At 43.1% G+C, this 14,724-nt stretch overlaps 1 protein-coding gene across 9 annotated transcripts in view; it reads left to right on the top strand.

The window, feature by feature from the left end:
* LOC105199486 (bone morphogenetic protein 1) overlaps positions 1-14,515 on the top strand; it is an 899,375-nt gene extending 884,860 nt beyond the window's left edge. For 8 of the 9 annotated variants that reach the window (XM_039450099.1, XM_039450091.1, XM_039450093.1 and 5 more), the window contains one exon: positions 14,100-14,515. In XM_039450099.1, coding sequence (XP_039306033.1) covers positions 14,100-14,446 — 347 coding nt within the window. In that variant the 3' untranslated portion in view covers positions 14,447-14,515. The remainder of the gene's footprint in view (positions 1-14,099) is intronic. The other variant, XR_005574951.1, reaches the window with a different exon arrangement.
* Positions 14,516-14,724: the final 209 nt, after the last annotated feature.

The raw sequence follows: 14,724 nt of genomic DNA, 5'->3' as shown, positions 1-14,724 counted from the left end.
GCAGAGAGCTTCGGTCCGCGCAATTACTCTGTTTGGAGCAAATAAGCCCTTCCGGCTCTGGCACACGTGCTACAGCTACTCTATACACCGCGACGCATACGCTTTGCCCAAATTACAGTTCAGCACGCTACGCGCAGGTGACAGTACCTGCCTAATATTGTAGTTCAGAAGTAGCGCAATCAATGTCATTTCCTCCACTGATAATTTCAATGAAGATTATCATTATTATAATCATGATGACGAAATGAGTAAAAGTTTAAAATATTGGTACAAATTACCAAAGATTTGTTTATCAATCTTTTTATTCTCAAATATTGAGAATGAAAAAATCATTCTTTAAAAATAAAAATTTTGTAATGACATTTGAACAAAGGGACGAGTCGTTCTAATGACAAATAAGTAGTGTGCCAAATTTCTCAACATTGCAGTAGAAGGCGCGCAAAGAGAACAAAATAAAGCAATGAATAGTGTACAACTTTATTTGAATTATATGTAATGCCGGCGACGCAACGAACACGTTTGCCGTATTGAACGATAGTGCCCCAAATGGCACTGAACTTTGTATTTATAAAGTTTGCGCGGAATGTTTCTAGAGGAATCCGTCGTCGTCAAAGCTGTTTACAATTTTCTTTGTTTGTTCAGCAACAGCGATTCCGAATTCCTTCTAGAAACCCGCGCGTACACAGGAGATCACGCTCTTTCTCGATGCCGCTCACGCGTTGTCACGCCACTGCTGACTTGATTTCAGCGCAATAGGCTTGGTTGTCGAAAATAACAAGGTGCAATCTCGCACATTCCGCCCGCCTTGCCGATTAAAAATTCGGCGATTCAAGTCGTCTATGCAGCATGACGCCACACCTACTAATAAAATAAATAAATGCAAAGCTTGTTATTAATTATTAACACTATGTACATTATATGCTCAATGAGATGTCGCACCATCGAGTCGACAGTTGCAACCCGCAACAATATTGCGGACTAGATTGCACTAACCCACGCCGCGCTTGCGTAATGCTCTCACGACAATCAGCTGATTGCACAGCTTGCCCCACTTGCGAGGCGCAAACGAGAGAGCGATTTCAAATTGCAATGCGTCCAAATCATCGAGCCTTCCCCGAGCGCGGGCTTCGGACGAGTCTGAAGACAACGAAGGAGAAACATAACAAAATACAACAAAATACATAGTCAGTAGCAACAGAATAAATTAACAACAGGAAATAGAACGCAGTGCAGTGTATACTTGTCGTCCGTTGAAAGGGGAACGAGCTTAACGATCGATCGTCGAAGCTCCCCCGCAGCCGTCACAACCCGGCCGTCATCACCCGGGTGGAGGCGCGTGACCCGCACTAAAGGCCACCGCGTGGGCGGCGTCGTTTCCTGCTTCAGCAAGCAGAGTTGACTCTCCTTCAAGACGCCTTTATTATGCTACCACTTTGGTCGAGGTGTTAGCGTCTGAAGATACTCCTGTGACCATCGCTGCCACAGGTGATCCCTCATCTGCTGCAGCAACATTCAGCGTGTCATCCTGCTGGACGGAATCTCTGTCAGTGGCGGCTTGGGGACTTGGCGCCTTCAGCGGGGCGCCGACGAGAAAATAACCCGGCGTCCAAGTCGTTGGCGTCGCCCGAGAATGTCTGCAACGGTCGTGAGTTGAGGCACGCCTCCACCTCGGCCAGGAATGTAGCCATTTCCATAAGTCAGCGTGGCCTCGCCGGTGACTCGGCGCAGGTGGTGCTTAATGGCGTTGACCGCAGCTTTCCAGAGCCCGCCGAAGTGAGGAACGGCGGGAAGATTAAAGTGCCACTTCACACCCTCCTCCGCTAGCTTGCCCATGATGCTCTGGCTGTCTCGGCTCGCCATCCCGAGAAGGCTGCGCAGCTGTCAATCGGCACCCACGAAATTGGTCCCGCAGTCGCTGTACAGGTGTAAGCACAGTTCCCTGCGGGAGACAAAGCGCTGGAATGCTGCAAGGCGTCAGCGGTGTAGTTATTGACGACTTCGAGATGAACGGCTCGCGAGCTAAAACAAATGAAGACGGCCACAAAAGCCTTGTAAGCCTTGTGGCCTTGGCCTTTTGGAACGCAGGAGGATGGGTCCGGCGTATTCCAGGCCCGTGTGCGTGAAGGATCAACTCGGAACGACTCTGGCATGTGAAAGACTACCTATCTGCAGTGTCGCCGCCCGCCATTGTAGATATGGGAGACAGCGATGAATGTAGCGCCTCACTACCTGTCGGCCTCGCGGCACCCAGTACCATCGACGAAGCAACGCGAGTGTCAGCTGGGTGCTACCATGGAGAACACCGCGTGCCTCAGCCGACCGCAACGCGCAGCAGTCCTCAATCGTTGAAAAACGGATTCAGCAACCGGAGTGATCCCCGACAGGGCTTGACAAGCCCCTCCGCCAGCGCTTTGACCTTGCCCTGAAAAAGAATTTTTTGGGCGCATTGAATCCACATGGTTTGAGCGTTAGCCAGCTCAGCAGCTGACAACACTGCTCTCCGCACCGAGTCAGTACGCAACGATGTTTGCGTCAGCCAACGACGCATCCGGGCAGTTACCCTGAGCAAACGACGCAGCGAGGAGAAACAAGTCAGCTCCTCGGGTTCTTGTCTTTTGCAGGCGGCGTCAGTTCGGGTAGGTCGATGCTCAGGCAGCTCCTGACTTAAAGCCGCCGTTGTTTCGGCAGGCCAAGCCGCCGGGCTCGACCATACTGAAGGTCTCGCCACCACAGCTCGTGCTCTCGTAACTCCAAAGGGGATGATTCTCGTAACGCGCAGTTGGTCGGATTGATTCGGCCCGGCACGTGATGCCAGTGCGCGCCCGGCAAGGCCCCCTGAACTTCGGCAACCCTATTCGCCACAAAGGTGGTCCACCGTGTAAGATGTCCCTGAAGCCATCCTAAAACGACGGTGGAGTCTGTCCAGAGATGGACCGCTTCTCCATCCAAGGCCAGGATAGAAGCGGTGTGTGTCGCGAGTCGCGTTAGAAGGATAGCCGCGTAAAGCTTCATACGCGGGAGAGAGACCTGCTTGAGTGGCGCGACTTGTGTCTTTGCGATCAGCAGCGTCAATTAAACTTTGCCCTCCACGACAGTGCAGAGATATAGTACAGCTCCGTGGGCACGCTCCGACGCATCGGCAAACCCGTGCATCTCAACGAGTGCGCCCGGGGAATTCGCGCGCAACCAGTGCAAGACGCGCACTCCCTCCAAGACGGACAGCTTCATCTGCAGTTGCCGTTAACACTCCACGTCCTCGGCAGCGGGGGCATCCCAGTCGAGTTGTTGCAACCAGGCTGCCTGAATAAGAAGCTTAACCTTCACTACGACCGGCGCGAGCCAGCCTAGCGGGTAAGAAAGGCGCGCGGTCTGGCTCAACACCGCGCGCTTGGTGACCAGCTCCTCCGTTAGATTTCCAGCAGATGGAACGAAGCTGTCTTCAGCGGGAATCCACCGGATTCCCAAGACGTCGTGGTTCCCTGACGTCAGCGTGACCGTCGACGGCCGCGACGGCCGGAGCTCCGCAGGGACATCTTGCAGCACGTCTTTGTGGTTGGCGAGCCACTTGCGCAAGCGGAAGCCGTCCGCCAAGCACAACTGCTGCTCGCGCAGCGCGCAGGTCTCGGGCAGAGAAGAAGCCCCAAATAGCACATCGTCCACATAGATGTCCCGCCGCAGGGCTTCTGCACCTAGAGGAAAACAGTTGCTTTTGTCCTCGGCAAGCTGACGCAGTGTCCGAACAGGCAGGTAGGGTGCGCTGGCAAGCCCGCGGTGACCGTGTTGAGTTGGAATTCCTGGATTCGATCGTTCGTCTTGCAGAGGATCCGCTGGAGGCCACGGTTCTCCGGATGCAACCAGATCTGCTGGTACATCTTTTTGATATCCGCAGCGAGCGGACATATCGATGCAGGCGCCAGCGTAAGATCACGTCGCAAAGCGTCGGCAACAAGTTCGGTCTGACAAGAAGCTCGCTGTTTAAGGAGGCACCAGAAAGAGTCCGTAACGAACCATTAAGCACGACGCGAATCCTAGCCTCCTCACCGTTGCCCTCCCACACGCCATGATGAGACAGATAACACGCGCGTGAGCAATCCGCCGGCAGAGAAGTTACCGGCGACATATGGTCAAGCTCGAGATACTCAGCCATGAATTAAGCGTACGCGTCACGAAGTGCAGGATCCTTTAGGAAGCGGCACTCATTAGCTTACAGCACTTGCAGCGCGGTGAATCGCGTACCGAGCAAGTTAGGCAAAGTTGAGCGCGTCGCAAGTCAGACCACGTAGCGTTCCGAGGCGTCCCGCAAATGTGTACGCGCGTAATGTTTCTTGCAAGCCGCGTCATCCGGAGTCAATGGAAGTGAGGCTTGCGGCGCCTCCTCCAGCTCCCAAAATCGGCGCACCACCGCGCTTAGGTCCTCGGCAGCAAGGCACTGCGTTGAGGACACGGTCACTCGACAAGAGTTCACCGGTCCCAGGACGATCCACCCAAGAGCGGTCTGCTGCGCAATCGGTCCCGCGTCTCCTCCCTGCCGCAAGCCCGGCCACAGGACCCTGGCATAGACTTTGGCGCCGAGCAGCAACTCGATCGGATCTGAAGAACTGAAGTCCAAGTGTGCAAGATCAAGGCCACGAGTGTATGACCACCCGCATGCGACAACTTTGGTGGGTCCGCAGTAAACCGTGAGTCTCGGCAGCACCAAGGCGGAGATGGAGAATGTTGCATACCCGCTACGCGAAGTTAGGGTCATTGTAATTCGTCCTTGCGACACGTCCGAACGTAATCCACCCACTTCGTAAATGGCCACGGCTGTCGGTGTCCGTGGCAGCTGCAGACGTTGTGCAAGCAACCCTGCAATCAATGAAGTTTCCCGTGTCTACAAGAGCGCGAACCGTATGTAGAGTTCCAAATCGGTCAATCACCAGAACGCGCGCGGTCGCGACAAGCACTTGCGGAAACTCGAGCGAAATGTTCTGCGCGGCATGTACCGTCGGCGTAGGCGCAGCAACGGCTCCCAAAGCCGTTTCGAACGCGTCATGCAAAAGTGTGTTATGGCGCGCGGCGCACCGTGCACACGTTTTCTGGGAAGGGGACGCGCTCACTTGGTGTCGACTCATGCAATTGGTGCACAGGCGATTAGCCGTTGTCAACTCCAAATGTTGTTTTGCAGGCTTCCGCGGGAACTTCTCACAGTTCAGGATAAAGTGGTTCTGCTTGCAGACAACACAGCTGCGCTCAGAGCTCACACCCGACTTACCGGAGTGATGAGTAAATTTTTTCGTGGAAGACTCCGCCTTGACAGATTGCAGCGACTCGTGCGTCGCAAGTTGTTCCTTGAGGAAGTCCTTGAACTCATCAAGCAACGGCGGGTCGGTTTTCTTTGCAATGGAATTTTCCCACTTGCATCTTGTACTTGCATCGAGCAACTCCACCATGAGGTGCACGAGCAAGTGAGTGGTACTGGAAACGGGCTCGCCGATACCTTCCAAAGCTTGTGTGGACGCCACCATGCCGTGGTAGATCCGACGCAGGTCGGCCACGCAGTCCGCTTTCATTTTTGACAGCAAGGTAAGCGTGGACAAGTAAGCCTTGACCAATAGCCTCTTTTTCTCGTAATGGCTTTTTAACCATTACGTTGACCACGCGCGCTCATAATTTGCGTCCGTTGAAGGCAGGTCCCTCAGGAGCTGTTCCGCTCCCCTTTTACCATCGTTTTTAGATAGTGAAGCCTTTGGACATCAGATAAGTGCGGATCCTGACCAACGATGGAATCGAATAGGTTGCGGAATACCGGCCAGTCTTCGAACTTGCCCGAGAACGTTGGAAGCTCGAGTCGAGGACGCGGGGCTCGCTGCACGCTCTTGGCCTTGACTGTCGTCGAGACATTTCCGTCGGTCTTTGCCCTCAATGACCGCCCAAAGCCATTAACGCAGCTCGTTGGCTGGTGTAGAGCATCTTCACCTCCTCGGCAAGGTCATTCGTATAGTACTCGGTTCTCTTTAACTCTTTCCCATGAGCAAACCCGAGCTTATCGTGAGTCTCCTCAAACTTTGCCCATCGCTTCTCCAGAATGGCCAAGGCCGCCTGGACATGGTCGACGGTCGGGTTCGCGACGCCGATCTTCTTGAGATTTGCGACGATGCGAGAAATGCATCCGCAAAGCTCGGATTGCTGCTCCAATAACCCCTCTATTTAAATAATTAAGAGGTCGGGCCCCACTACACACTCTATAGCACTTGCTCGTTCACTTCGCGAGAGCGCAAATGTAATGTAAATTTCTCGACACTGCAGTAGAAAGCGCGCAGAGAGAACAAAATAAAGCACAGCTTGTGATGAATAGTGTACAACTTTATTCGAATTATTACACGTAATGCCGGCGACGCACCGAAGACGCTTGTCGTATCAAACGATAGTGCCCCAAATGGCACTGAGCCTTGTATGGGGTTCGCGCGAAATGCTTTTAGAAGAATCCGTCGTCGTCAAAGCTGTTTACAACTTTCTTTGCTTGTTCAGCAACAGCAATTTCGAATTTTTTCTAAAAACCCGCGCGTACACAGGAGATCACGCTCTCTCCCGATGACGCTCACGCGTTGTCACACCGCTGCTGACTTGATTTCAGCGCAATAGATTTGCCTGTCAAAAATAACAAGTGCGATCTCGCACGAGTAGTTTCTATAAGTAGTTTCAGAATTTCTATATATAATATTGTAATAAAATTTAATAAGGTTTAGTATTATATTTTTGAATAAAATTGCTCATTTTGATGATAAGCCTAATTGTCTATGTAAGTATATTTGTAAACTTAGAAGTAGCTGAATAGAATATTTTGAGATTTGTCAGTAATTTAAGTAGAAGTATGAACAATAGAAGGACTGCGTACTGTAAGAATTATATTTAGTAAGAATTATACTAAAGATGGCGCGTGCGCGCCAAGTACACTGCTGCTAGAGATTTTGATTTTGCCAGCTTTGATTTTATCTGTCACATAATTTACTGCTTATTTGTATAGCTTTTTAAAATTACCGCCAAAGGGGTAAATTTAAAATTTTGCGAAGATATCATCGAATAACTTTATAGAGGTTAGTGATAAAGGTTTAGGTTGTAGCCAGACCGAGTAATTTATTAAAAAAATCTCTTATCCCGATAACTTGGTAACTGTCTTGAAATGGTCGCCACCTGCTTTAATCGTAAGCAGAAAAGAACAGATAACGTGGTGGCGATCAAAATGAATCGATTCACCTCGTTATTAGATAATAACGGCCACGTTGCCAGCAGCGTTGTCAGCGATGCTCAGGGACTTCCGGTCAAGCCTGGCTACCATGCGAAAGATCTCGCTAGATCGGTGACGTCTCAAGGTCACAGGATCGTCGGCTGCAATTACATCGTTCTCTAGGCTTTGTGAATTGTGCGCGAACAAGTGTCGAGCACGCAGGCGGATAAATAATGTGATATGCAGCGGGTACAAAATAAAGGGCACTCGGAATGTCTGAGTTAACAATGAATGTTTATTGTAAAAACCCGTCAATTGTAATTACAAACCCGTCTTAAAATATTAAACGCGCAAACGCATCCGTCCATACACGCACTTACTTGATATCATGTTCTTGCGATATTTACGTCATGCGCTCGAACGGTTGTTATTACGTGGTGTCTCAAAATGGCCATGCGGCTTCTCGAAAAGTCTATTGCGTGCCCACAAAGAAAATTCGCGCTGGCTGATCGTCGTTAACGCTACGCGGTACGGAATAAAGAAAATAAATAATAATTACAATCAAATTACGTAGGCTAATTAACAGAATTGCGGATAATAATTGTTAGAGACCCATTGTCGTATGTTAAAACTACCTGAAGCAAGTAAAGCAATTACTTCGTCTTGTAATCTACGCGCTTTATCAATGGTATTCACGCCAGCAAGCAGGTCATCGACGTATGAGTGCATTTTAAGCAATCGTGTAGTGTCGGGATACTTATCACTTTCATCATCCGCTAATTTGTAACTTGTACGGATGGCAAGACATGGCAATGATACTACTCTGAACGTATTAAATTGGAAGGTACAAATTTCATTATTATGACGCCACAAAACGCGTTGATACTTTTGATTATTTTTGTGTAATTATATTTGTCTATACATTTTTTCGATATCAGCACTGAGCATGAATCTATATATGTGGAATCGAATTAAGTGTGCAAACAAGTTGTCTTGTATATTGGGCTCGATTAATAACAGATCATTCAGTGATATACCAATCTCTGTTTTCGCAGACGCATCAAAAACTACGCGAACCCGTGGTATTACTCGCTGCCTTTATTACCGCATAGTGCGACATATGAAATCCGTCGTCAATTGGGTTATCAGTTAATGTCATTTGTTTCAAATTTAAATATTCTTGAATAACTTTTGTACTTTTTTAATCAGATTGTTTCTATTACGTGATATTATTTGATAAACTTGATCATGTATGTAGCATCATAAAAAAAAATCCATAGGAGTAAGATCAGAAAAGCGCGGAGGCCATTCTCGCAGAGGACTTTGAATGACTATCCATCTATTTGGATATCGTCCATTTGATTACGCCACGAGCGAGAAGGGCTGTGCCAGCAAGGTGTCCAACTTGTCAAAATATTATATTTGGTATTGCAAAAAATGGAACATTCTAATAAATCGAGCAAAATTTCCTCAGGAAAATGGAATAAACTTCTGCTGTAACATTTTCTGGAAAAAAGGACGGTTCAATAACTTGATAATCCAGATTTTTTATCCATACATTAATATAGAATTGTCGTTGGATGTGCAGTTTCTTCCGGCAATAAGGATTTTTCTCCTCATAATGATGTTTATTATGCCTATTGATTTGCCCATCACTGCGAAAAGTACACTTGTCTGTCCAGAGAATTCTCCTTATGTAATAATTATTAGTTATGTTGTTTATGTCAACCTAATACAAAAATACACAAGCCATAGCAGGATAAGTATGTGAATGCTGCCTCCGCATGAATCTGGTCGAAATTTTTACTGTAAATTGGTAGTCATGTAAAATTAAATTTCCCGAAAGGTATATATGAACAAAATTTTTTATGGGAATTACGGGGATAAAACTGAAAATTAAAAAAATGAAATTTCTCTTCAATGGATAAACTGACTTTGACAAAAAAAAAGTGTTATAGGAATCCATGATGCGGTATTAGAAAAACAATTATAAAATTTAAAAACAAAGCAGTTAAAAAAAATTGTCAAAACTTTTTCAAAATTTTTTATTAGATGTATTGTATTTGAGATACTATCACTATTTTTTATTAAAAAAAATCTTCAATTTATCTAGTATAATACAGGGTGTCCTAGAAAGGTTGGGACACCTAAATATCTCAGGAAATATAAGTTTTACAGAAAAATGTTTCAGACAAAAGTTGCATTGTTTCGAGAGGGACATAAAATGGTGTCATTAATTTGACCTTGAATAGTTGCTTAAAGGTCATATGAAGGACACCTTCAATTTTTTAAAGGAGACTGCCAACTTTTTATTACATATTCTTGTAGCTTATCTCGAGACCTTTCCAAAACACTACAAGAAAGTTTATTTTTGTTAAGTACTTTCCGAGTTGTGAGGCTTGAAAACTACGGTGTATTGTAACTTTCAAGCGTCACAACTCGGAAAGTACTTAACAAAAATAAATTTTCTTGTAGTGTTTTGGAAAATTCTCTAAATAAGTTACAAGAATATGCTATAAAAAATACAGATTGTTAAAGAAGTAGCAATATCCTTTTATTAGTGAACTACCGATACTCTAATATTGTATCTTTTATTGCGTATTCTTGTAGCTTATTTCGAGACTTCTCCAAAATACTACAAGAAAGTTTATTTTTGTTAAATACTTTCCAAGTTGTGACGTTTGAAAGTTACAGTACACCGTAGCTTTCAACTCGGAAAGTACTCAATAAAAATAAATAACTCGAAATAAACTACAAGAATATGTAATAAAAAGTTGGCAGTCTCCTTTAAAAAATTGAAGGTGTCTTTTACGTGACCTTCAAGCAACTATTCAAAGTCAAATTAATCACACCATCTTATGTCCCCCTCGAAACCATGCAACTTTTGTCTAAAACATTTTTCTGTAAAACTTATATTTCCCGAGATATTTAGGTGTCCCAACCTTTTTAGGACATCCTGTATATTTAATTTTTAAAACAATTGGAAGGGTAGTACATTTAAAAAAATTGAAGATTGTCAGAATGCCACGTACTTTCTCATCGTTTCATTTCTTTCATTCATTATTTTTCTGTTGAAGGAATAAGTTACATGTAATATTCTTACTCTTTAATTGACTTCCATAACTTTGTTTTCATTTCTCATGTTTCTCGATTTTTATATGTTTCTATTATATACTACAACTCAGGATTATAAGTAGCATTTTTTTGCTATTTATAAGTCATTATTATATTTATATCTTTTTGCGTCTTACAGAAATAAAACACCTCAAAACTCATCAAAAAGATCTCTATTCCAATGCTATCTATAAATCCAATGATCCATCTACAGAATATATCTGGTATTGACCGGATTACCTCTTGTTAATTGATACAGTAGATAAAACTAAGCAGAAAAGTCTTCTATTATTTTGCAAACATTATAATTAACAAAATATTAATTTCAAAATATTAAAAATCACCTAGATTTAGCCCAGTTTACCGTCAAATGCAAACGGCACAATAGGATCGCTCGCCATTGCGAGGCGCGTGGGGAATTATTTATTACAAACGCCAGTAAACACGATGCCATTCGTGTGTCTATTGACGCTTGTAATAAACAAATGAGAAAATTACTCCTCGCGCTTTAGCAATGATGATCGCTGAACGGACGTATCTACGCGCTTACATTTGCCTGTCCAATATTGGCTATCTTTAATAATTAATATCTCATTAATTATTGAAAAGTTTGCAAAATGGTAAAGATTTGCTCAGTTTGACCTGCTCTACAGCATATAAAAAGTAATTTGGTCATTCCCAGACCCTGTATAAAGCGACTACATCAAATCTAATAAATGCACATTGTATTGTACTAAATCTAATGGTTACAAGGTGTAATCAGTAATCATCGTGGTACCATGAGCTTTATTTTGCAATTTATTTGAAAGATTGTACACTTCATATTTTCATATCTTTCATTCTTCAAGTGTCATAAAGCACTAACAGCATAACCCTGGTGAAAATTGAATGCTTTTTGAAGCGTCAAAAAAGTGTAAATGAAGAAGTTTAACGCTACCTTGACACTCAATTGACATTACATTGACTCTTTGTGGTTTTTGCTATTTATTTACGTTTCCTGAACACCCTACAAAACGTGTATAAAACAGTTTGAAATGCTTTGTGAACACTTCATTGATTGACACTTTGTCCACATTTTTTGGTGGAGCGTTTGGAAAGATATTTACACAGCATTTCGCAATGGTTTGTAAAAACTTCATTGACTGATGCTTCTTAAACGCTCTACAAATAACCTACAGAGCTCAAAATGTTTCATGAACGCTTTATTGATTAACACTTTGTTTATGTTTTCTAAAGGCTTTAGGTATGCTTCATCTACGATCTAGTATGTGTTATCTTGTACTTACGTTTCATTAAAATTCCGTAAACGTGTACGGAGCATTTAGTAACGTTGAAGCATGTTGGAGCGTATTGGAACATATTGGAACATGTACAGAACGTTCAGTAACGATTTGTCTACGCTCCAACGATCAAAATTTCTCTACTCTTGGTTTATATTTTCTAAACACTTCATAAATGTCCGCAAAACATTACGCTTCTTCTAAAAGAGTAGAAAAGTATTGACTGTCGGACCATAAACAAAGCGTAACTGAACATTCTATACATTTTTTAAGTGTTAATAAAATGTAAACTAAGAACAGAAATATATGCTGTCATGTGCTTCTTATATGCTTTTTAACTAAAATTTCAAAACCATTTAACGTCTATTGAACTAATATATCACAAATTTTGTATACATAAACATCAATTATTTATGGATCACTACAAGCATTAGTTCCTGTACGATCTTTGGTGTTCAACAAAGTTGGACACAGGATTACAAGTTGGATGGGTAACCACTTTTCTGAGTAGAAGTTAGCCATATAGCTCGATAATGCTCCGTTTACATTTGACGTAAATTTCAATAACACTCCGTTTACATTTGCCGTACAGATCGATAACGCTTCGTTTACACTCGACAAACGTTCTGCTCGCATTTGTTGAAGAGTTGTGTAACGCTTTGTTATCATTTATTGAACGTTTATTTGACTCTTGCTTTACACTTCAATGTTCCAATTTACTCTCCCTACAAATTCCATCATCTCCCTTACAATTTTGTTGCTCTCTCTTTACACTTGATTAACGTTTCGATTAACGCTATATTAATGCTCGCTTTACGTTTAATTTTTGAGAAGTACCTAATGTTCGTGCTTTTGTTTTACATGTACAATAGTATTTAAATAGCACAAAGGACCCTAAAAAATTCTTTGAGTTTACAAATTATGAAATAAAATCTTGTTCCTTTTTCTGTTCCAAGAGCATTCTTAAGAATTCCAAATGGTTTCACTTTTATGGCACCAATCCAGCATCGTCCTCCGCGGTTACGACTTGAATGGGTAGCTGCTTGGGAAATTCCAAAAGAAATTCTTAAGTAAGGCACATTTTTTGCGAAAATTGTTTTTTAAAACGTTACAAAAATATTGTTTTGCTCATTGGAATTGGTGTAATAATATAACATTTCCCCGATATTTCAAAAAAATTCATAGAATTATAACGTCCACAGGATGTCTACAGGACAGAATGAATCGCTCATTTGATAGTCCATAGGATGTCCTGTGGACGTCTTAGGACTATAACAGATACTCCCTACGATATCCAGTTCAACGTAACCGAACGTCCCGTTGATGTCCCTGCGCTAATAGAACAATAATTATTTCACCTATTGTACAAGTGGTATAAATAAATTACAACATTACCTCATTCATATAAAATTGAACTAAAACGTTTGATATATAGTTACAAAATAATTGTGTAAATCTCAAGATGTTCAATTTTTTTACTTTGGTATTTTATAAAGAATTCTAGTTGTTAATTATTATAGTTAACATTTATTCTCTAATGTAAAATTATTTTACGCACTTCTTACATGTAGACATAAAGAATCGATTTGTGGAGAGTATTAAAATACAAGCATATTACTAAAATTATACGTTACTTTTATCTTCAAGAACTTATTTAATTTTGCGACTTATATTGATTGGACATTGTCTTATTTATTAAATAGTGTATCTTATTTAAAGGACACCGCACAAACTTTATGGAAAATAAGTCTTGGTGAATTTGGTTGAAACTTTAGAAATTTGTAGTTTATGGTACATGGTCCTGATGAAAAGCTCTTATTGCTCTAATTTTTTTTCTCCTCCTCCCTTTTCCTCTTTCCTTCTCCGTGCGTGCGTGCGTGCGTGCGTGCGTGCGTGTGGGACGTACAAAGAATACCATAACCTTCTTTAATAAAAGCACGCACGCACGCACGCACGCACGCACGCACGCACGCACACACACACACACACACACACACACACACACACACACACACACACACACACACGCACACGCACGCACGCACGCACGCACGCACACACGCACACACGCACACACGCACACACGCACACACGCACGCACGCACACACGCACACACGCACACACACGCACACACACGCACACACACACACACACACACACACGTGAAAGGAGGAAAAGAGAGAAAAAGGAGTGGAGAGAAAATAGGAGAGGGAGGCATTATTAGGTGATTTCTTAAACGCAATCGCCTATTTCATACTTTCAACTGTCTCTAGAACCCAAACGGCTCAATGAATCAAATTGGGGTAATGAGAGTTTTTTATCAGGAGTTTTTTATCAGGAGTTTTTTTATCATGTAAACTACAAATTTCCAAAGTTTCAGCTAAATCCACCGGGACACATTTTCCATAAGGTTTGTGAGGGGTCATTTGAATTGTTTTTAAAATATTTAAAAATTTATTTGTATATGAGCGGATACATATTATAACATGAATTGCAGGTGTCGCAGCTGTAAAAGCAGACAGTTATACGCTCCCGATAGCTTATGCAGTTGGTAGTATTTTGGTGATTTTGATGCTCTGTCTGATCTGCCATCGTAGATTGCGCCGACAGTCACATAATATGCCAAGCCATGAGTTATCGCCCCAGCGAATACTTCCTAATAGGCATCATTGCTTCCACGATGATCTGTTGCATCATCAGCATCAAAACCACGCATCAACGCACAATTTTAATCAATATCAACTAGAACAACCAAGTCCACCAAGCGAAAGTGACTGCGAGGGCGAGGCGGACGAGCCTGAGCCAAGCTGTAACCAAGAGATTAGCAGTCCTGATAGTATGTGATGTCTATCATAGCATCTTGCTGTAATATGTACACAAAACATCTCCGATTATTATTACACGTTGCAAAAAGAAGAATCTTTGCAGCATTATACAATATTCCTGCAACATTACGAAAATATTTTAATAATATGTAATATTGCAATAAGTATTGCAAAAATATTGCTAAAATATTATAATTTTAAATAAAAGAGAATAATGGAGAGCTGACGAGCCGCGCAGGTTGTTATACGCCGAAAACAAGACATGTTTACGAGATTCAAACGTTTCGACCCTTTAAT

The sequence above is a fragment of the Solenopsis invicta genome, chromosome 5 (genome assembly GCF_016802725.1).
Source record: "Solenopsis invicta isolate M01_SB chromosome 5, UNIL_Sinv_3.0, whole genome shotgun sequence".
Lineage (NCBI taxonomy): Eukaryota > Metazoa > Arthropoda > Insecta > Hymenoptera > Formicidae > Solenopsis > Solenopsis invicta.
The sequence above is the reverse complement of the archived record's forward strand: the minus strand, read 5'-3'. Positions and strand labels throughout refer to the sequence as shown.